Source organism: Thunnus thynnus, chromosome 17, assembly GCF_963924715.1.
Source record: "Thunnus thynnus chromosome 17, fThuThy2.1, whole genome shotgun sequence".
Lineage (NCBI taxonomy): Eukaryota > Metazoa > Chordata > Actinopteri > Scombriformes > Scombridae > Thunnus > Thunnus thynnus.
The window spans coordinates 2892236-2914882 of record NC_089533.1 but is presented as its reverse complement, the minus strand read 5'-3'; the positions used below and the strand labels follow the sequence as shown (position 1 = coordinate 2914882).

At 38.3% G+C, this 22647-nt stretch overlaps 2 protein-coding genes across 2 annotated transcripts in view; one reads left to right on the top strand and one right to left on the bottom strand.

Moving 5' to 3' along the window:
* Window positions 1-421: 421 nt before the first annotated feature.
* On the bottom strand, window positions 422-11069 carry gig2e (grass carp reovirus (GCRV)-induced gene 2e). Its single transcript, XM_067570790.1, has 5 exons — window positions 10924-11069; window positions 8766-9287; window positions 5373-5388; window positions 1198-1724; window positions 422-1088 (listed from the first exon to the last, which is right to left on the bottom strand). The coding sequence occupies exons 2-5, from the start codon at window positions 9269-9271 to the stop codon at window positions 563-565; spliced, it is 1575 nt and encodes a 524-aa protein (XP_067426891.1). The 5' UTR covers window positions 9272-9287; window positions 10924-11069; the 3' UTR covers window positions 422-562.
* A 7095-nt stretch (window positions 11070-18164) lies between these two features.
* Window positions 18165-22647, top strand: part of LOC137201257 (xylosyltransferase 1-like) — a 52973-nt gene continuing 48490 nt past the window's right edge. Inside the window, exon 1 of the mRNA XM_067616211.1 lies at window positions 18165-18853. Within this exon, the coding sequence (XP_067472312.1) occupies window positions 18572-18853 (282 nt within the window). The 5' untranslated portion in view covers window positions 18165-18571. The remainder of the gene's footprint in view (window positions 18854-22647) is intronic.

Below are 22647 nucleotides of genomic sequence, written 5' to 3'. Positions count from 1 at the left end.
CTACATAATGTTACACAAAAACCCTGCTGTTAAATTCTTATAATTATCTAATTTTCATTTCCCTACCAGGGACAAATAAAATTAATGAATTGAATTTATCTTCAGATAAATGGTGCTCTTGTTTTTATATAAAACCTGTTATTACAAAAAAAATGCTATCTCTGTTACCTCAAGACATGAAACTGTTATCTGTACAAAATAAATAGTAGGCACTAGTTGTGAGAAAACACACAGTGAGGTGTTGTTTAAAGTAACAGGGACACTGTTTCTCTAAATGCAAGCTGTTTTAAGTATTTCCAAATGTGTTTTTAATGCTCTACACACCATAAATAAAATTCTTTTCACCTCCATTGTATTTTGATGGCAGCAGATGTTTCAGAGGTGAATATCTCAAAATAAAAATTTACCCATCACACAGCAATTTAAGTTTAAGATGACCAATTTATTTTCCAGGTTACAATGACAGAGTAACAAAATGCAAATGTAATTTCCTTTTTATACAAATATATAAAAATATATTTGACCATACAAAATAAATCGGTTTAGTAACAGCTTGGAGAGCTCACATGTAGCCCCGTGCACCATATCCAGGTTGGACTGGACGTGGTTTGATGGTACTAATGATTGTGATTGAACTGGGGTCCCAGACACAATCCTCCTCCAAACCACTCGGCACCATTCCACACTTGGGAGGTACCCAGGCGGTGTCAAACACCTGGCCATATCTGGGGTCGTGCCAGGTCTTCTGGCGTGGGTGGCCCTGATAATTGATGGCGATCACTCTCCCCACGTTGACCGAGACCTTAATGACGACTCTGTCATGCTCAGGGTGATCAATGGGATAGCGGCCAGCTTTCTCCAGATCTCTGCTGAGGTAGACGCCCGGGCCGAGCATCCCATCTTTAGACTGGCGAAAACCTGAGGCCAGGATGGCCTGAGCATTCGCCCTGGTGGTGCCGTGGTACATGACATACTTTCTGCCATCAACTGGTGCTGAGAGGCCCAGTCGACCTACCCCCTCAGGCAGAGTAAAATCATCTTCAGCCCACCGGAACCGTGTTTGCTGGTACATGTTGGTCTCAGTGTTACTGTAGGAAAGAGAAATGTAAGAGATGTAATTTCCTTTTCATACAAATATATAAAAATATATTTGACCATACAAAATAAATCAGTTTGGCAACAGCTCGTATTGCTCACATGTAGCCCCATGCACCATATCCATATCCATATCCAGGTTGGACTAGACGTGGTTTGATGGTACTAATGATTGTGATTCGATTGGGATCCCAGACACAATCCTCCTCCAAACCGCTCTTCACCATTCCACATCCGGGAGGTACCCAGGCGGTGTCGTACACCTCGCCATATCTGGGGTCGTGCCAGGTCTTCTGACGTAGGTGGCCCTGATAACTGATGCGGATCACTTTCCCCACGTTGACGGAGACCTTAATGACGACTCTGTCAGACTCAGGGTGACCAATGGGGTAGCGGCTAGCTTTCTCCAGATCTCTGCTGAGGTAGACGCCCGGGCCGAGCATCCCATCTTTAGACTGGCGAAAACCTGAGGCCAGGATGGCCTGAGCATTCGCCCTGGTGGTGCCGTGGTACATGACATACTTTTTACCATCAGCTGGTGCTGAGAGGCCCAGTTGACCTACCCCCTCAGGCAGAGTAAAGTCATCTTCAGCCCACTGGTACATGTTGGTCTCAGTGTTGCAAAGAAACTAAATATCACTGCAAATAAAAATAATACAGGAAGGAAACAAGACAATTAGGACATTATTCAGACATATAATAATATTTAAGGTTAATTTGAAGTTATATTCTTCTTGACGATCTGTTTAGCCTAGCTTAGCACAAAAACTGGAACAAACAGAGGAAAACTGTTAGCTTAGCCGTGAAACAAAACTAAAAGAGAGGTAAATGCTAACATTAGCATGTTAACATCGTCACAATGTCAATGCTAACATGCTGATGTTTAATGGGTAGTTTAGTGTGTTTGTATGGCAAAATTTGCTAATTAGCACCAAACACAAAGTGCTTTTCCTCCAGCGCCACCATGACGTTGACATTTTTGCTTTTTAGTGAAATGTCTCAACAACTATTGAATGGACTGCTACAAAATTTCATACAGATATTCATGGTGCCCAGATGATGAATCCTAAAGACTTTTTTGATCTCCTGACTTTTCCTCTGGTGCCACCATCAGGTCAGATTTAAAATTTTTCCAATACTTTGTTTTGTGACTACTAAACATCAGCTTGTTAACGTTGTCACTGTCAGCATAGCATGATGGTGTTAGCATGTAGTTCAAAGCACAGCTGGGCTTAAGTGCAGCCCATTGACTGTATATAAAGATCATGACATGATGTCATGACAGCTCCCCAGAAAAGAAGCCAAAACGGCGGCAGAAAGTGGAGACGCGTCATCCATCATTATATACAGTCAGTGGTTCAGCCTCACAGAGCTGATAGCATAGCTGTAAACTCTTTGTCTTGTTATTCCAAGATACAGACTAAAATTCTGGTGTTGTGTTTACTGGGTCCAAAAGTCATGATACACAGATAAAATGTAAACTGTAAACTGTTTGTAGCTCTTATAGATCGGTGACCTGGTCAGAGGGGGGTTTTTTTTCCAGTAGAATATTATCTCATGTCAAGTATAAAAAGTAGTCTTATTTGATGAATTAATGAATGATCAACTCTCACCATAATTAAAATGTTTTTTCCCATTATTTATGATTATGGAACTGCCACCCTTCACATTAAGAAATACTTTTCTCTTTATATGATGAAAGTTTTTTATGAAGTTTTTTCATAATATTAGGTGTTTTCATTGTGACAAATGCATCTGATGGACTCAGTTCTGATAGACTGTCTGCATACCGATAACAATCACATTCTGGTTGCTAAGTAAGAGCAGAATTTCAAGACTTGATCAGTTCATTCAAACATTCATGCACATCCTATTTTTATGAGCATCTTGTTATGATGACTTGTTTTTCTTGTTGTTTGAGATAACTTTTCTCATTATAGCGAGACAGTTTTCTCATTGTAACATGTTATAACAAAAAAGTTTTATAACAAAAAGGTTTTCTTGTTATATCGATAAACTGAGCAAATTTGTTTTTTGTTGTGGTGGCAGCAGTTCAGAAAAAGCTGCTTTCATCAGTCAAGAAGATTTCAGTTGAGTCAGACTTGACAACATGATCTACTAATAAAAAAGAGGGGTTAAGACCACTCTGTCTAACACAGTATTTTTTGGACTCTCTGTAAAAACCCAGACTCTTTATGGAAAAAAAAACAAAGTGTGTGTTTCACGTACCTGTCTCCCGTCTTGTGTTGGTCCCTGAGTGCAGGTAGATTGTAAATGACTGTTCACTTGGAAGTGGCCTATATATGGAGCTTCTGCTTTGGGAGGAAATGCCATAAATTTGCATCTGTCTCCTTTCACTTTCGTTTCTTCCTCTTGCATTGCTGTATGACTTTCGTTTACAGTCAGGTAGGAAATATTTAAATGCTGTATACAGGTGTGGCCACTACAGCAGTGATGTGTTCTGTCCTGCCAGATAGTGGCATCAGAGGTTTTAGGGTCTTATATTCTACAGCATTTTTTAAGTGGGTGTTTAATAGTGTCTCAAGTCATGTCCTGAACATTTTAAATACTAAATGTTCTTAGAACAGGCATCTTCCCATATGTTTTCAAAACAGCTGTTGTAAAACCTTTATTAAAGAAACCAAACATTGATAGAAAAGTACTGACTAACTATAGACCAATATCCAACCTTCCGTTCATCAGTAAGATACTTGAAAAGATAGTTTCAGTCCAAATAAGTTCCTTTCTCAAAGAAAACAATATCCTGGGGGAATTTCAGTTGGGCTTTAGAACAAACCACAGCACTGAAATTGCTCTCACAAAGATAATCAGCGACCTCAGACTGAGCTATGATGACATAAGATCTCAGTTCTTATCCTTTTAGACCTACTTACAGTTGCAGAAATATGACAATAGCTATCGAGTTGCACAAGGGAGCTGCCTTGGTCCATTATTATTCTCACTGTACATGCTGCCACTTGGTGATATCATCAGCGAGCACAATGTATCTTTCCATAGTTATGCAGATGACGCACAACTGTACATCTCCACAGAATCAAATGATGCTGCAGCTATTAACTCCATCACCAACTGTCTATTAGCAATAAATAAATAGATGAGCAATAACTTCTTAAAGTTAAATGAGGATAAAACTAAATCCTAATAGTCGGCCCATTTATAAATCAAAAAGATGCTGAGAAGCTAATTCATGCCTTCGTCTCAAGCCGGCTTGACTACTGCCATGCACTTTTTACTGGCCTTCTGAAAAAAGCCACTGAGAGACTTCAGCTCATTCAAAACTCTGCAGTCTACTTACCAGAACCAAAAAGAGAGAGCACATTAGTCCAGTTTTATCTAATCTGCACTGGCCTCCTGTTACATTTAGAATTGACTTTAAGGTCCTCCTCCTTATATACAAAGCCCTAAACATTCAAGGACCAAACTATATCACCAAATCCCTTGTTAGCTATTTGCATTCTATGTATTTTAGTTTCACTTTATCAAGTGGGTTTCATTTTTATTTTTATTTTATTTTCCATCTTGTATTACATCAATGTTTTTACACGCTTTTATGTTCTTTTATGTCCTTTTCATGTAAAGCACCTGGTACATGTAATTACTTTTGTTGTAAGGACTTTAAGCTGCATAACTTGTATGAAAGGTGATATACAAATAAAGTTGTTATTCTTCTTCTTCTTATTATTATTATTATTATTATTATTATTATTATTATTATTATTAAGTTATTATCTGAGCATATTATCTCTTTCCAGGCCTCCCCAGTTATGTTTTTCCCACAAGAAAAAATAATAATGTTGCCCAGTTGCTAATATACAGTGACAGATGAGCTATGTAACAGTGGGAAACATTTAATCAAAGACATCACTAGCAAGAAGAAATGGGTTTGACAACTGAGAGAACACACCAGAATCACATTCCTGTCATATTCGCTTAGGTTTCCATTCTGCTGGAGCAGCTGCTTTTCATTTCCATGACATAAAGCAGCTTGTAAACTTTATTTGGTCCAGGTAATAAAGATAAGGGGGGCAAGGAGCAAGAAAGTGAATAGGAGTTGTTAAAGCTTTCAGTTAAAATTGATACTGAATTTTATGACATAGGCCTATTACTCATATTAGGCATAGACTAGCCTAAATGATTTTATGACGTTTTTTGGTTTTAGAGGTTCACACATCAAACATCAGTCTGTGTATGAATAACATACTTAGGACCTGCAACTTATCTAAGACAGAGGAGATAGCATTCCTTGACTTCAGTACCTTGCTTGATCTGTACCTGTTGTAAGTGGATGGAAAGCATTTAAGTCATATTAGATCCGTGCCTAATACAAACTATGAAGAGACAGATCTACTGTGTGCCAACTTGACCAAATAGCCATATTTTTGATTGATTTTACACCTATTGCTACTCTAAAAATTCATGACAAATAGATATTTTGGGGCCATTTAAAAAAAAAATCCTCCCACCCCCTAAACTTTCAAAATGAACAATATTTACATATTCATAGATTCTTGATTTTATTGAGGTAATTTCACTTTTTTTGTGGAAAAAACATATAAGACACAAATAATCATTCAAAGCAGAGTATTTTTTATATACAGCAGCAATTCACCGCAAAAAGTTAAACTATTCCCAACTTTTAGTGTGGCCACACTTCACCGCAGAGGGCAGGTATTCCATAGCGATTGCATGGCACGCACTTTGCTGCTCTTGTGTGGTTTCAGCATAATGACCCCAAACATACATCAAAAAGAACCCAAGAGTGGATGAGAAGAAAACATTGGACCGTTCTGAAGTGGCCCACTATGAGTCCTGATCTGAATTCCATTGAACATCGATGGAAAGAGCTAAAACTTGGAGTTGGGAGATGGCACCCATCAAACCTGAGAGAACTGGAGCAGTTTGCTCAAGAAGAGTGGGCCAAACTACCAGTGGTGAACTGTAGAAACCTTATTCAGATTTACAGAAAGCGCTTAACTGCAGTTATTGCCTCCAAAGGCTGTGCTACAAAAATTTTGTGTTAAAGGTACCAATATTTTTGGCCATTTTCATTTGTTTTATTGTATTAAATAATATGTTAAGTTGTAAATCAAAAGCAAAGTTTCAGTTATATTCAATGTGAAATAAAGAATGATGGATACTATATACTTCTGTCAGTTTCAACTTATTACAGACAAAAAATAGTTTTTTTTAAAAAAGGAAGGGTACCAATATTTTTGGCCACGTCTTAACTATTACCTTAACTGTGTTTGTTGATTTGTGCTATATGTTATGTGGTTATTTTGATTTTAGTCTTTCATTCTGTTTTTAGTGCCTGATTTTATTCTGTACAGAACTTTGGTCAACTTGCGTTGTTTTTAAATGTGCCCTATAAATAAGTGACTTGACTTGACTCACCCTGTTAGAAATGAAACACTCACTCTGAATAATGAGCATGAAATGAACAACTATCCTTAATGTGGTTTTACTTCTGCTTCAAGTAGTTTGTCTCAAAACACGTCACACCCGAATTTAGTTTCTTAAGCATGAGATGTTACCTTAACTGAGTGAGGAATGTATGGAGAGAGAGGAAAATTTTGTGACTAATGCTGCATTCAGATTGAAATTAGACCATTATGCCCAAAAGTTCCAGTGTGTTTCACTCTTGTCAGATTACACAAGTAGCTCTAAGGGCTGGTACAAATCATTTAGGTAAGAGAATAGGTTCGGGTTTTTTCTGTCTGTTTTAATACAATACTAATGTGTTCATATATATGGGGAAAAGGGTCTTGGTCACTGTAACAATACTTATTCTCCATACTGACCCTGAAGATATTCTATCTGAACGAGAGTACACTGCAATCAGAATCAGATCCCCAAGGAGTAATTGGGTCGTTTTACAGTTGCTCACGTTCTACAATAGAAATATATATAAGCACAGAGAAAATATAAGTAAAATGGAAAATAAGAAAAACAATGTAAAAATATGTGCATCATACTACAATATACAGACAGGTGACAAATTAAAGGAAAAACCAACATAAAGTATCTTAGTAAGGTGTTGGGCCACCAGGTGCTGGCATTGATTCTACAGTCTCTGAGCTCTACTGGGTTCACTGGCTGCAACTCATCTTCAAATGTGTACATTTCAACTATCCTCATTACCTACAACAGTTTTTGGTACAATATTCCTCATTTTATCAATATAGACACTCTACATGATATTCCGCCTCCTTTCTTACAGTCAGAAAAACAATTGGAAAGAGAAATTTATGTTAAAGGTTCCTTCAGACTGCAATAACTTACCATCAAACATATGATCCTTGACATCATTTCACATGTTTAAAAATGGTTTGACTTCTTATTTTGAGATAAATATGTGTCAGATATTGCTATATCTATATTCAATATACAATACACTGTATATTCTTTATTCTCTTGTATTTTTGCTGGGCAAGCATTTGTTCATGGCCTCTCTGTGGCCATCTAGTGGTTGTATTTACTCATGTACTCATCTCTCTAATGCTTTCTTCATAATGAAGGAACATGTCACCCAGTGCTGCAGTGTGACTTATTGATGTGTTTTTAATAGTTTTTGGAAAACAACACAGGCTCAGAGGAATAAGATATATCAGGCTTTGGGTGAACACATAATACTTGTTAGTAGATCAGTTCATTGTTGGTTTGGATCCAAAAATGAGATTTGTTGACAATAAGGAAGATATAGAAAATAACCAGACTCCTTTAACTTGATGGTTTAGGTTCCTGGAAGATATAATAGTTGCATTACAGATTAGGAGAGATAGACGTAGATTATACTGCAGAGACCAGTCAATGCTGTGTGAAATTGACATGTAGAACAGTTGAGATGTCTTGACAATAAGAAAAATATATAGAAAATTGGCAGCCATATCCTTTAACTCACATTTAATGGCAAACAGCTGGTTCAATTTAACCATGTGAGGTAGTGGGAAAAAGGAGACAGTTATGTGTGTGTGGACAACATGATAAACCTTAGCAACAAAGGCTACAGATGATTGTTGTCACCCACTGCTTGAACTGAAAGATGAACACAAAACTACATAACCTACTTGTGTCACTGAATTTCCAGAGATGTACAATAACAAACTGGCCTTATATCAAGACTAAACAAAAAAGATGTTCTCTTCCACAAAATATCAGCCTGCAAATGCAACTACGAGATTTTTTACAGAAACACAGTTTGAGTCTGAATCATAGTGATCTACTGCTAGCAACATTAGCAGAATGCTATCTCAAGATATCAAACTGTTTTCTGTGCAAAATAAGTAGTAGGCACCATTTGTAAGGAAACACAACAAGGGGGATTGTTCAGAGTAACAGGGACACTGTTTCTTGAACAGCAAGATTCTTGTAAGTATTTGCAAATGTGTTTTTAATGCTCCACGCACCACAAATAAAATTATTTTCACCTCCATTGTATTTTGATGGCAGCCGATGTTTCAAAGGTGAATATCTCAAAATGAAAATTTACCCATCACACAGCAATTTAAGGTTTAACATGACCAATTTATTTTCCAGGTTACAATGACAGAGTAACAAAATACAAATGTCATCGCCTTTTTATACAAATATATAAAAATATATTTGAGCATACAAAATAAATCAGTTTGGTAACAGCTTGTAGAGCTCACATATAGCCCCCTGCACCATATCCAGGTTGGACTGGACGTGGTTTGATGGTACGAAGGATCTTGATTCGATTGGGGTCCCAGACACAATCCTCCTCCAAACCGCTCTTCACCATTCCACACCCGGGAGGTACCCAGGCGGTGTCGTACACCTCGCCATATCTGGGGTCGTGCCAGTTCTTCTGACGTGGGTGGCCCTGTTTATTGATGACGATCACTCTCCCCACGTTGACCGAGACCTTAATGACGACTCTGTCATGCTCAGGGTGATCAATGGGATAGCGACTAGCTTTCTCCAGATCTCTGCTGAGGTAGACGCCCGGGCCGAGCATCCCACCTGTAGACTGGCGAAAACCTGAGGCCAGGATGACCTGAGCACTTGCGCTGGTGGTGCCGTGGTACATGACATACTTTTTACCATCAGCTGGTGCTGAGAGGCCCAGTCGACCTACCCCCTCAGGCAGAGTAAAGTCATCCTCAGCCCACCGGAACCGTGATTGCGGGTACATGTTGGTCTTAGTATCACTGTAGGAAAAAGATATATAAGTGTAAAAACTTCAGAAGGATTTCATGCAAAGAAATTAAACATCACTGCAAATAAAAATAATACAGGAATGGAACAAGACAATTAAGACATGATTCAGACACATATACCAATATTCAAGGATCATTTGAAGTTCTGTTCTTCTTGAGGATCTGTTTAGCCTAGCTAAGCACAAAAACTTGAACAAGCAGAGGAAAACTGTTAGCTTAGCTGTGAAACAACACTAAGAGAGAGCTAAATGCTAATGTCAGCATTCTAAAATGCTCACAGTGTCAATGCTAACATGCTGATGTTTAACAGGCAGTTTAGTGTGTTTGCATGGAAACATTTGCTAATTAGCACCAAACACAAAGTGCTTTTCCTCCAGCGCCACCATGATGTTGACATTTTTGTTTTTTATTGAAATATCTTGACAACTATGGTGATCTCCTGACATTTCCTCCAGTGTCAGGTCGGACCTAGAACGCAAGTTAGGACCAACTTAGCTTAACCCTCGTGCCTCACTAGGGACCTAAAAGGGCCTTTAATGTTTTATTTTGATTATTTTGACTGTGATTATGCTGTAGCCATGACTTTTGATAAAGTAGGTATTTTTTATCCAATTTTGGAAATTAAACCACAGATCCTGTCCTGTGTTAAGTCTATAATACACTGCATAGAAACAATACTAACTTTCAGCATGTTAGGGCCCCTTTAAGGTCCCATTTAAACCCATTAAAACCACATTTTTTGATCCCATGACCATTATAGCATAAATTCATGCGTTTTGTTTTATAAGACTTTCAAACTGAAGCCCTGACTTCAAAATTGTAGTTTTTCCTATTTTCCAGTTGATTGAGCAATTTTCTTCACACACCATTAGCATTTCTCTCCACTAGGGGCTATGTCAGGGGCATTTCATGCATCATCAAGTTTTGCAGGACATTGAAGCAAATTTATTTATCTGAAAATTGTGTTGTGTTAGTATTGATATGGATGTCCAAGGATGGTGTATCTGTATGTATAGAAAAACTAGTGTGTGTGTGCGTGTGTGTGTGTGTGTGCAGCTAAAAAGATGTAATTTATATTCAATTCAGTTTTATGTACATAGTGCCAAATCATAACAAAAGTTATCTCAGGGTACTTTTCACTTAGAGCAGGTCTGGACCATACTCTTTAATTTATATGGGCTGCAGCTTACATTACTCTTTTGTCCCTCTCTCTCTCACAGACACACACATACACACCTTACCCCCCCCCCCCCCCCCCCCCCCCCCCCCCCCCCCCCCATGTGGGTGTGAAACAAGAGGGCAAGTGATTCCCATTGTTGTTGTTCGAGATAACTTTTTTCATTATAGCGAGACAGTTTTCTCGTTGTAACATGTTATAATAAAAAAGTTTTCTTGTTATATCGATAAACAGAGCAAATTTGTTTTTTGTTGTGGTGGTAGCAGTCCAGAAAAAGGTGCATTCATCAGTCAGGAAGCTTTCAGTTGAGTCAGACTTGACATCATGATCTACTAATAAAAAGAGGGGTTAAGGCCACTCTGTCTGACACAGTATTTTTTTGACTTTCTGTAAAAACTCTCTCTCTCTTCTCTCTTCACGGAAAAAAAACAAAGTGTGTGTTTCACGTACCTGTCTCCCGTCTTGTGTTGGTCCCTGAGTGCAGGTAGATTGGAAATGACTGTTCACTTGGAAGTGACCTATATAAAGAGCTTCGGCTTTGGGAGGAAATGCCATAATTTTGCATCTGTCTCCTTTCACTTTCGTTTCTTCCTCTTGCATTGCTGTATGACTTTCGTTTACAGTTAAGTAGGAAACATTTAAACGCTGTACACGGGTGTGGCCACTAAAGCATGTTGATGTGTTCTGTGCTGCCAGATAGTGGCATCAGAGGTTTTAGGGCCTTAAATCTGAGCAGGGAATTCCAGGGACTTTCCAGCCTCCCTGGTGATGTTTTTCCGACAAGAAAAAAATAATAATAATAACGTTGCCCAGTTTCTAATATACAGTGACAGATGAGCTGCATGACAGTAGGAAACATTTAATCAGCAACATCACTATCAAGAAGAAACAGGTTTGACAACTGAGAGAATAAACCACAGTTACATTCCCGTCATATTTGCTTAGGTTTTCATTGTGACGGAGCAGCTGCTTTTTATTTCCAAGCAGCTTGTAAACTTTATTTGGGCCAAGTAATAAAGATGAGAAGGTGAATGAGCAGGAGCAGGTCCAGAAGGAGGAGAAAAAACAACAATCTGTGTCTGTGTTGATCATTTAATCTAATAATAATAGTAAAACACTTTTTTATATAACATGTTTCAAAACACCACTATAAAACGCTTTACAATAAAGCAGACCACAATAAAAAAACACACACACAAAAAGACCAAAACTAAATAAAACACCACACAATAATTCACTAAAAAATATATTTTTAAAAAGTGATTTAAAAGAAGAAACCTGATCTCTTTAGCCAAGTCACTGTAAAGTCTTTGTTGTCTAAATCTGGACTTTGGACACATTTCTGCGGCTCTACTGTATCTGCAAGCATGATTTGTGACATCACATCGAGTTTGGAGCCAATCACGGTCCAGTATGAAACTTACAAAAGTATGATGTGGAAACTTGAAGCCTCCAGTTCACAAACACTGAGAATTTACAGTGAAGTTGGAGTTGGAGAAATAATCATTCAAAGCAGAGCATTTTTTATATACACTATCTTGAATTACAGGGAAATAAGAACACGCAACATAAAAACAGTAGCACATATGGTGAAATAACCAAACATTAAAGATAAAACATGAACCAGCAGCAGAAAAAACATAAAATCAAATGCATGAAAAACAGGAAAATAAAACCAAACGCAGTAAAACGCGCAGCATAAGACACATAAGAGACATAGAAAACAGGACTGATTGAAGTTGTTTGCGTTAAGCTGAGTCACTCACAGTTCATTGTGTTCTGACATGTTTGAACAATAAGCAGAATAAATGTTACTTTACCTGTTCAACAAGCAGGTGAGGGTGCAGTTTAGTAAGAACTGAAACGGTTCCAGATCTGAGGATTATCAGTAATCCAGAAAGACGCTGAGGATGCTACGTCAGAGCTGTGAGGTTATCTGAGAATAATACACATCCTCCGGGCCAATCAGAATCAAGTATTCTCTGCAGCCGTGGTATAAATATATACAAACCCAACATAATTATCACTGAGACATATGGAAAATCCCTTCTGCCTGGTCTGTTCTGCTTCCTGAGTTTCATTTTTACTCAACAGTTTTAACTCTGAAAGTTATTTGACTGGATGAATGATTTATAAGAATTAAAGCTCATAAATCAACTTATCACAGCTGTATTGATAACCGCTCATACTGTATGTCACCTCATATTACAAGAAACAGCAGTACAGAAAAGTGAGGACTTGTAGGACATCACATAGTTTGTCCTGTGCTGACAATTTTATTTTTCAGCTGTAAAATGTCCTGCTGTAATCTCCTCATTACAATTAAACCAGATTTAAACCTCTAATAACAGATTTTTTTGGCCACTTTGGGGAAACAAGCTGTTAGTTCTGGCATGTTACACTTTGAAGTTTGTTGAACATGTTTACAACTATTTACACATCCAGCACTCACAGAGAAACACTCATCTGGTTGTGTTTGTTTCACCAACTGGTGAATAAAAGTCCGGTATTTACTCTCTTTTAGCTCTGATTTGGCCTCCACCACCTCCTGAGAAATATATCTGTCTCTTTAGCTGCTACATTTTGCACATGTATCATGTGTGTAGCTGCCTTATAAACACAATTATTCACACTTTGCGTGGTTGACGCCGTCTTCTTTCACTGAGCTGTGACTCACCCTGTTAGAAATGAGAAACACTCGCGAGTAACGAGCATGAAATGAACAACTAATCTTTAACGTGGTTTTACTTCTGCTTCAAGCTGTTTGGCTCAAAACAAAGTTTTTTAGTTTCTTAAGCATGAGATGTTTAACTGAGTGAGGAATGTATGGAGAGAGAAGAAAAAAGAGGGAGAAAGAAAGAGAGAGAGAGAGAAAGAGAGAGCTGGTTTATGACTAATGCTGCATTCAGATTTTAATTAGACCATTATGCACAAAAGCTCAGGCGTGTTTCACTCTTGTCAGATTTGACGAGTAGCTCTGAGGGCTGGTCCAGATTATGTTGGTTAAAGGACAGGTTCAGGTTTTTACAAGTTTTGTCTTAATACAAGACTGATATGCTCATATATATGAGGAAATGGGTCCATACTGACTCTGAAGAATATTTATCTTGAGGAATATCTCCTAAGGACAGTCTGGTTCAAGGAATATCACCAACTCAATGACTTGTCTGTGAGGACAGAGGAGAAAAAGGCAGGAGTTCCAGTCTGATCTTTTATTATGGAATAGCTGAACCAGTTTATCTGATAACAGAAGAAAAGGCATAACAAAGGATATTAATCCAGACATAATAATTCCTAATTCAATAATTATTATTAATCCAACAAAGGTAATTTAACTTCAAACACAGTTCCTATGTAAATGTAGAGATATAGAGATAACTTTACCACAACTTAAACCTAATCAGTACAACAAATAAATCATAAATTAAAGCTGCCGTTGGGGCGCGGTGCAGACCACGGGCTTCTGTCACAGGCATGTAGATGTCTCCAGACCTGGGCTGACAGGTCTGACTTTACAAACATGTAAAGTTTGGTGCAGACTGGAGCATTTGCAATAAAGTTCTAGCAACTTCCTCTGTCATGGTGAAACATCAGATCTCAACGGTGTGAGGATGAGAATTTTCTGCAGGGTGAGACATGTCTGTCTTGCTCACACCTGTGGCATCAAAATCATGCAAGTTTTGGGTCCATTCACTTGAATTTCAATTAGTAAATTGAAAACTCTCGATGAGTTTGTATGTAAAACAAATTAATTTCCTAATTGTCATTGAGTTTATTTTTAGAAAAGTAAAGACTTTAAACCCACATGACCTGGTCAAAGTTTGATTGACATGTGTACTGTCAGGTGTGTAGAGACAATAAGTAACTGCAGCTGGACACAGAAAAATACTCATATATTTGAATGGAGAGTGTGAGTGAACCGCCAGGTGCCCGGGAACTAATAAAGGAAAAACTGCAGTACAGAGCTACAAATTTTAGTCATGATTTTATTTTTCTGCAGAACTTTATCACTAAACTCTCACCCTCACTCCATTTTTTCACTTCCCCTCATAGGTCATCCCCACTACTGATTATACATATAAGACCTACAATTATTGTAAAATAAATGATAATAACCCTAAACTTCTAAAGTACATTATATACAAGCTTTAGTTTGTATATAATGTACTGTATGTATATAGACCTTTCTGCTATATCCTATAAACTGAGCTACATTCAACCGTCACACCCATCCCCTCCTCCCTGTCAGACTGAGAGAAGGATTTCGGAGCAGTCTTCTAGTGGAAATATCTTCATAAATCCCATGACTTTGGTCAAATCTTACATTCAAAATCACATTTTAGTAGGAATTTTTGTCACGAATCCATTGATATAGGTTTGAAAGTGGTCAGACTTATAGTTTGGACGTCAGACGCCTCAGTTTGGCACAAAGTTCATGCCTAGAGATTGCCTCCCCATTGGTTTACATTGTAAGGTGCTATGTGGCACTCCAACTTTCAGGGCTTATAATATCTAAACTGTTCGAGTTATTGCAAAGCTTTTAATAACTTATGTTCAGCACAGTGTGATAAGTCATGTATTAAAGTTTGAAGCCGATACCATTAACGCCCTAGGAGGAGATAGCGTTTATTCAGGGTCCAAAATTGGCACAAAGTCATACTTTGCTGGGTGTATTGTGGACTTCCTGTTGGTCAGGGGTGTCAGCGTATGATTTGTAGGTCTTGTTGAGACGAACAATTGAGTTTTGGTTCGATCTTTCTACGACATTCCTACGGGCCGTGGCCGCCATTTTAGATACATAGGTGGCGCTAGAGAGCACATTTTGACACTTTGGGGGTTAATTTTTACATTTTATCAAATTTTTCAGCAAACCGCATGTGCGTGCCAAATTTGGTGAGTTTTTTGGGCATGTTTAGGGGGTCAAATATAGGGTTGAAGTGGCGGATTAATAAAGAAAGAAGAAAGAAAGAAAGAAAGAAAGAGAACAGATACAAGAGGGTCTTCTCCCCTTTGGGGCTCAGGCCCTAATTACTGAAACTGCTGTAAGTGCATTTTAAACCAAAGGAAACTTACACATCATTTACACAGATCAAACTATTGGAGGGATGAGACATCCACATGAGGCCAGCCACATTGTTTGTTCTCAAGAGTTTGACGCAGGTGAGCCGGCCGCCTGCATTGATTCTGAGGCTCCACCCATCCAGGAAGTAGCGAGGCGGGTAGAGGAAGGTTAGAGTGGGAGGGGATTTTCCACAGACCATGAAGATATTCCATCTGAACCAGACTACACTGTAATAAACACTTCAGCTGAAGCTAATATGATACTTTAGCAGTCTGAGTTAGTTAAATGGAGTCAGTATCTTTCAAAGTTACGTTCTGTTCAGAACCAAATTCAGCTTTCGTTCCCCCAGAAACGTTCCTCGCTGAGCTGCAACATTCTTGGTTGTTGTGTGTAAATTCGTTGTTGGTTTTGTGTTGAAGTTTCTTCTCCCCTCGAATAGTGTTTCCCTCTTGTTAGACTTGTGTTTCCTGCAGCACCACCTCTGCAATCAGGGTTAGGGCTTAGATGGTGGTTATGGTTCAGGTGCATGAGGTTGGGTGTAGGTTTCATTAAGGAGGGAAACACATGGTGAACGTATGCAATACGATGAATTTACATACAGGCATCATTAATTCATATGTCCCCATGTTCTGATTATTTATTTATGGTCACACAGATTTACATTTGGGTACTTAGATATTCAGAACAACATATATATAAGTCACAGACACATATGTTGTACAACCACAATACTGTGTCGCATTACACACACAATACAGTACATCATTACACTGGATAGATGAGAAATATATAAAAAAAATATAAGAAAAATGATGGATTATCCAACTGCATCAAGTTTTAAGTGGATTTCATCTGCTACTGCAGTAATATAACGTGTAATAAATGTGCTCAAACATGATCTTAATAACTTTGTCATTTAAAATCTCATATTCTATTTTTAGGAGTGACTTTTATAACCTCTTGGCTAACTCTCACGCATGTACAGCAATGTTTAATTATGTGCACCGTTCCTGTTAGATTCATCCTCTGGGGAATATGAACCATCCATCGATCCATCGAATAGCTAGGCGTCGAGATGTTTCAGCCGCGGCGCCGTCATTGCTTAAAAATAAAGTAGAAGATGAAGAACAAGAGGAACAAGAAAGAGAGGGCGAATGAGCGAAAGGGGAAGTGTCTATTTTTAGATGTTCATTCATTTAGATCACTGGCACTTCTCTGCAATATGCATGAAATCAGACTAATCTGGTGGAAAGTGTATTCGAAGGCGAGCAGAGATGGAGCAGAGGAAGATTAATAGGGTTGTTGGAGTGTGCTGCATATATATATATGTGTGTGTGGTGTGATTACTGCATGACTGGAGACACATAATGTATGGAGAGGTAATCATTTCCTTAGGTTATATAGAGGAACTCTGTTTGTTTGCATACATAATGCATATATGTGTGTGTGTGTGTGAGGAGGAGGAGGAGACGTGGAAAGAAAGCTTATCATATTGAATTATACTTATATTTATTTTCATTGGGTATATCTTCCATTAGCTTGGACCCACTGCTGACTGGCTGCCTGCTCTGGTCAGATACATACGGAGACTGAACTTTAACATTTATTTGACATTTATTAACTCACATAATTTACTGGTTTATATACGTTTCATATGAGAGAGAAGTTCCTCCGTGAGCTGCTCATCCTGCAGAAGCACTAGAGCTGAAACCATGAGTCGATTAATCCGCTACACAATTAATCGTCAACTATATCGAGTAATTTTTTTTTTTTTAGGGAAAAATTCTCTGGTTCCAGCTTCTCATGTGAATATTTTCTGGTGTCTTTAGTCTTTTGTGATAATAAATTGTGTATCTTTGGGTTGTGGACTGTTGGTCGTTTTCTGACATTTTATAGGCCGAACAATTAATCAACTAATCAAGAAAACAATCAACAGATTAATGGATAATGATGTAAAATGTAGTGGTACAACGTTTTCCTCTGAAGAAGAGGTAAACAGTCATAGATTTTTTTTTAAGTGCTTTTGGGGCCTTTTAGAAGTTATTTCGCGGTACAATGAATTAGAATAGTAACATAATTCAATATTTTTCATATCTAAACATTAAATCTGTTTGGGGCCCTTTTATTTAGGGGCCCCAGGCAGTTGCCTACTCTGCTTAATAGTAAAGTCCATCCCGTCTTCTCTAGTCTGACGACTGAGTTGTATCATCATGAGAGTTTCTTCCTGATGCGTCTCTTCTTCTTCTCTGGTTTACAAAGTGCAGCGACGTCATTTGCTCTAAATGACAAAATCTTTTTTTTTTTTTTTAAAGGTCTTTATTATACAAAATTTGAAAACATTCAAATGACATCAGTCAATCATAGCAAAATAAACAATATAAACAAAAATCTAGAGGACATTATTCATTAATACAAACACATTGTTATTGGAGGAGAAATTAGTTTTCATGTATTGCTTCATGTATTTCATTTTCAAATATAATAAATAAGAGTTTAGAGTTATTCAATTTGGATTTGCGGATATGAAATTTTGCTAAAATAATGATTAAGTTATTCATATAATATTCTTTGATTTTATTGCCATTACACAGACTCAATATTATCAATAATAAATCTACTCAAGTCCTTCCACAGCCTTTTGGTTCAGCGTCAAAACAAATGAACAAGTGTTTCTAGAAGTACATCACATATGATGATTTGCTGGGTAATAATCTGTGTATGATTTTACATGAGACGTATAAATGATAAATGCTTTGACTGAACTGTTGACTCTCTAATGGCCACATGAGGGCCTCTGAGTCCTCTCTGCTGCCTGCGAACCTCCAAACCTCTCTCCTCATTTCAAGCCTTTGCCAAAATCCCTCCTCCCTCCTCCCTCTTCCCTCCTCCCTCCTCCTCCTCCTCCTCCTCCTCCTCCTCCTCCTCTCTGCCTGCCAGTAGCCCCTCTCAGGCCGCGTAGGGGAGCATTCACACCCCGCTGTCGGCGTTTAGCGGATGGGGCTCTCAGCTTGAGCCGGAGGGAGGAGGAGGAGAACGATGAACGGTAACCCGTGTGCCCGCAGGCTGGCCCGGCGCTCCAAGTCCGCCCTGCTGGTGGCCGCTTTGGCCGTCCTGCTGGTCCAGACTCTCATCGTGTGGAACTTCAGCAGCCTGGACTCTACCGGCGGGGACGGAGGCGCCAGGAGTCGGGAGAAGAGAGACGAGCGAGCCGCGGGGCTCAACAAAGCCGACAGGGAGCACCCGCGGAGGGGGCTGCACAAGAGGGGCGACCCGCCGCCGCCGCTCGGAAAGGCGGCCGTCCGGCACAAGCTGCAGGCGGTATGTTTGAATCACATCTGCTTCATTATTCATGGGGAACCGGGTTGTGTGAGTTTAATTGATATTTCTACACGTGTGTCTCCTCTACTTCCCGGAAAATGAGCGTTTATCGCCGCGGGGAGCTGCAGAGAAGATGCTCCGGAGCGGCTGCAGCTGCTCGCCTGTTGTTTTGGCATTTGCATCAACACAGTTCCCCGCTTTGGTCCGTTGTGTGGAGAGATGGACCAGTAGGCCAAACTTAATTCAAAAACCCGGCAATTTAACGCGTTCATTAGTGGGCTGCAGGTCAGATACGTACATCCATTGTACCACAAACAAACTCTGAACTCTGAACCAGAATCAGTTTCTTTGATTCACCCAGTTTTACAAAACATACTCTGTAGAAGAGGACAATTATCTAGCGACATGAATGGAAAAAATACTGATGTTTGCTTAATAAATGGCCCTTTATGGTTTATATACACGCCGAATGGAAGAATGAGACGAGTATTTGGTTAAAATATATCCAGTCACGTTCTGCAGTAAATGTCAGGTTGCCGAAAAGAAAGTAAATATTTAATCATCTAATTTATTAACGGAGTTTGGTGTCACATTTCTCCCCGCAGTGACAACAGTGTCTCGCTTTCTAATTTGTTATTTTTAATGTAGAAGATCAATATTCCTTTATTTTAAGCCTCAATTTCAGCCTCACATATTAAGATAAATGTGCACAGCATAAGTAACTTTAAGGATTAAATCAGTCGAGTGAGTGGTTGTGTTTTAGGAGGTTAATTAAATCTTTCTCTTCAAATCAAGGAACTTAACAGACCCTTTTAGTTCATATCAAGAGGTGTGTGCATAAATTAGGAGAGGCTGTGGTGATTTTTATTTATAGGGGGAAAACATTATGAAGCCTGCAGGTCGGCGCTCGCCAAGTCACAGCAAAAAAATGTCTGATTTTCTTCTCTCTATTTCTTCAACTTTCCCTACAAGAACAAATGTGTTTCTGTGCTTCCATTTACATCATTTTATTACCAACTGAAGCTCAGTATGTGCTCAGTAAATTCTCCAAGTCTGCATGTGTGTACAGTCAGAACTGGAAGCAGCAAACGCAGGAGGTGATGATCTGGACTCTGCAGGAGATTCAGAAAATTATGTTATGTGTGTGTGTGTGTGTTGTTTTACCTGGTGGGATCCAGGTGTTCTCTTGTGTAGTAAAGTGAGCGTACTGTAAATGCTGCTGTGTGTGTGTGTGTGTGTGTGTGTGAGAAAGAGAGAGAGAGAGAGACATTAGCTGTATTGTAGGGATCCATTTTTACGTCCTTTCATTACAGATAACTGGATGCCCTGTGATCTTCCCTTTTGAGTGTGTGTGTCAGTGTGTGTGTGTGTGTGTGTGTGAGAGAGAGAGAGAGAGAGAGCGGTGATATGTCCTGACAGTTATTGGCTTTTAAAACAGATACATGCCAGCGCTTTTTATAGGACGAGAGTTTGGAAGGTAAAGAGAGACAAGAGGGAGAAAGACGGAAAAAAGGAGAGAAAACCGGATAAAAGAAGGTGGATGTGAGAGTTAAACGAGTGATTTACAAAGATCCGAAGTCGTAGCCAAACAGGGAAATAAAGAACCGCAGTGTGTTTATGAGTCTGTGAGGAGAATACAAGACGAACGGGTGCTGGATTGGTGAATATCGTCTTAAGAATTACACTTAAAGAGCCGATTTAAGAGCAAAAAAAATAAGACAAGACACCTTTTATCAAGCGTGTAGGAGTAACCTTAAACTCTCAAGTGATCACATGATTAACCACATGTGCTCTGAGCAGGAAGTCAAGCACAGACAGGCTTTACTCTAAAACCCTACTCTAAAAATATCCTTACATTTTATTAAAAAATCAAATGTTGATTCGTAAAAGCAAAAAAAACAAGCAGCTAATTAATTCATAATACATAAATATACAAATAGCAGTGAAATGATTAGAAACTGGCTTCAATGGAAACTAAAAGAGGAGAAGGAAAGAAATTCTGAGGTATGTCAAAGAAAATATTATGAGCAGAATTTAAAAGCTTTATTCTTATTGTTTGCAACCCTGATCAATGAAAAAAAAACATTTAACAACGAAAAGCATCAAATTACCACATTTGAGAAGCTGAAACCAGTTAATTTTTTGCTTTTTTTGAGTTAAAAATAACTGAAATGATTATTCAGTTTATCAAAATAGTTGCAGATTAGTTTTCTGTCATCAACTAATTGTGTAATTGCCTAATTGTTGCAGCGTTAATGGCAAGTTTTTGTAATTAAATGTTTGGTTCCGTGTATCAAATGTTGGGCCGCAGCTAACAATTATTTACATGATCCATTAATCTGCTGATTATTGTCTTGATCGATGGTTTTGTCTACAAAATGTCAGAAAATAGTGAAAAATTAGTGTTTTAGTTACTCAGAACCCAAATATATTCAGTCACTATCATATATGAGCATTAAGTCATCATTACATTACATCATCACATTCGAGAAGGTGAAAACAGCAGATTTTTGGCGTTTTTTTGCGTAAAACGATCAATCGCTTATTAAAATAATAGTCCATTAAATTTCTGTTGATTAATTCTTTCAGCTCTGATCAAATGTTCCAATCAAATGTAAATAACAGGCTGAAATGAGTCTGTTCTCCGTTACACAGCACACACTGCTTCAGCTAATCTATCGTTTAGATTATTTAATAATCTACTTATCATGTACTTATCGTCTGCAGCTCTCTGACGTTTAACGGCAAGTTTAAGTCGTAAGAAATTTGCTAAATTGTTTTTATTCTTAAATTTGTGAGTAAAAGTGACTTTTATCTTTCACTTAAGTCCAAAATGTAACTTCTAGCAGTTTGATAAATAGACCGTTTGGATGTTTGTTCTTCTTCTCTGAGCAGAATGATGAATGTGTTTGTTTGTTTTTTCATCTGCTGAAATCTCAGTTTAACATGCGCGACTATGAGCAGGATGTTGTGACATCACAACTAGTCTGGAGCCAATCATAGTCCAGTATTCAACTGACACACGTGTTGATGTTTTGTCTTTACAGTGAAGTTTGAGACATTTTGTGTTCCAATGAGAAATATTTGTATGTTCTTAGACTTTGGATTTTACAATAAAGGAGAAGGAGGAGATGTCATTTACAGGATGGAAAAAAAAAATCATATCAGACTCAAATTATTATTCAAAACCAAGTATTTTTATGTCTTTAAACATGTCTGTAGGGAATCTTTAAAAGATGTTGTTGTAGTTTCTCAGAGCTTATCCAAAAGATGTTAATTTAAATATCATTAAGAAATGAAGAAACCATCAAACATGCACATTTCTGAAGCTGGAAACTGAATCTTTGGCTCGAAAAGTTGCTTAAAAAAACATCTGAATTTTCTGTGAGCTGGTATCTGCTGCTTTAATCTGATTTATGTCACTGCAAGTTGAACATCTTTGGGTTTTGGACTGTCGGTTGAACACAATAAGATATTTGAAGGCATCACCTTTGAACTCTGTGTAATTATAGTGGAAACTTCACTATTTTCTCACATTATATAGACATAAAAATGATAATCCATGCATTAATTGATAATAATCCAGTGCAGCCTTAATAGGAGCATGTATATATTTCTGTTAGATTCGTTAGCAGCGATGTGACATTGAAGTGAACCAGTGAAGGTTGTGTGAAGGTAATAAACTGTGTGTGTGTGGAGGAGGAGGAGGAGGAGGAGGGTCGTGTTTACTGACAGGATGAAGCATCGTATTTCCAATAAAAAGACTGAACATCATCTGAAGACGCTCAATAAAA

Excerpts from the sequence above, each read along its gene's own strand:
- gig2e (XM_067570790.1), bottom strand. The coding sequence starts at position 9,271 with ATGTACCCGCAATCACGGTTCCGGTGGGCTGAGGATGACTTTACTCTG. Across the intron at positions 1,089-1,197 it reads TATGGTGCATGGGGCTACAT|TAACACTGAGACCAACATGT; the intron begins GTGAGCAATACG and ends TCTTTCCTACAG.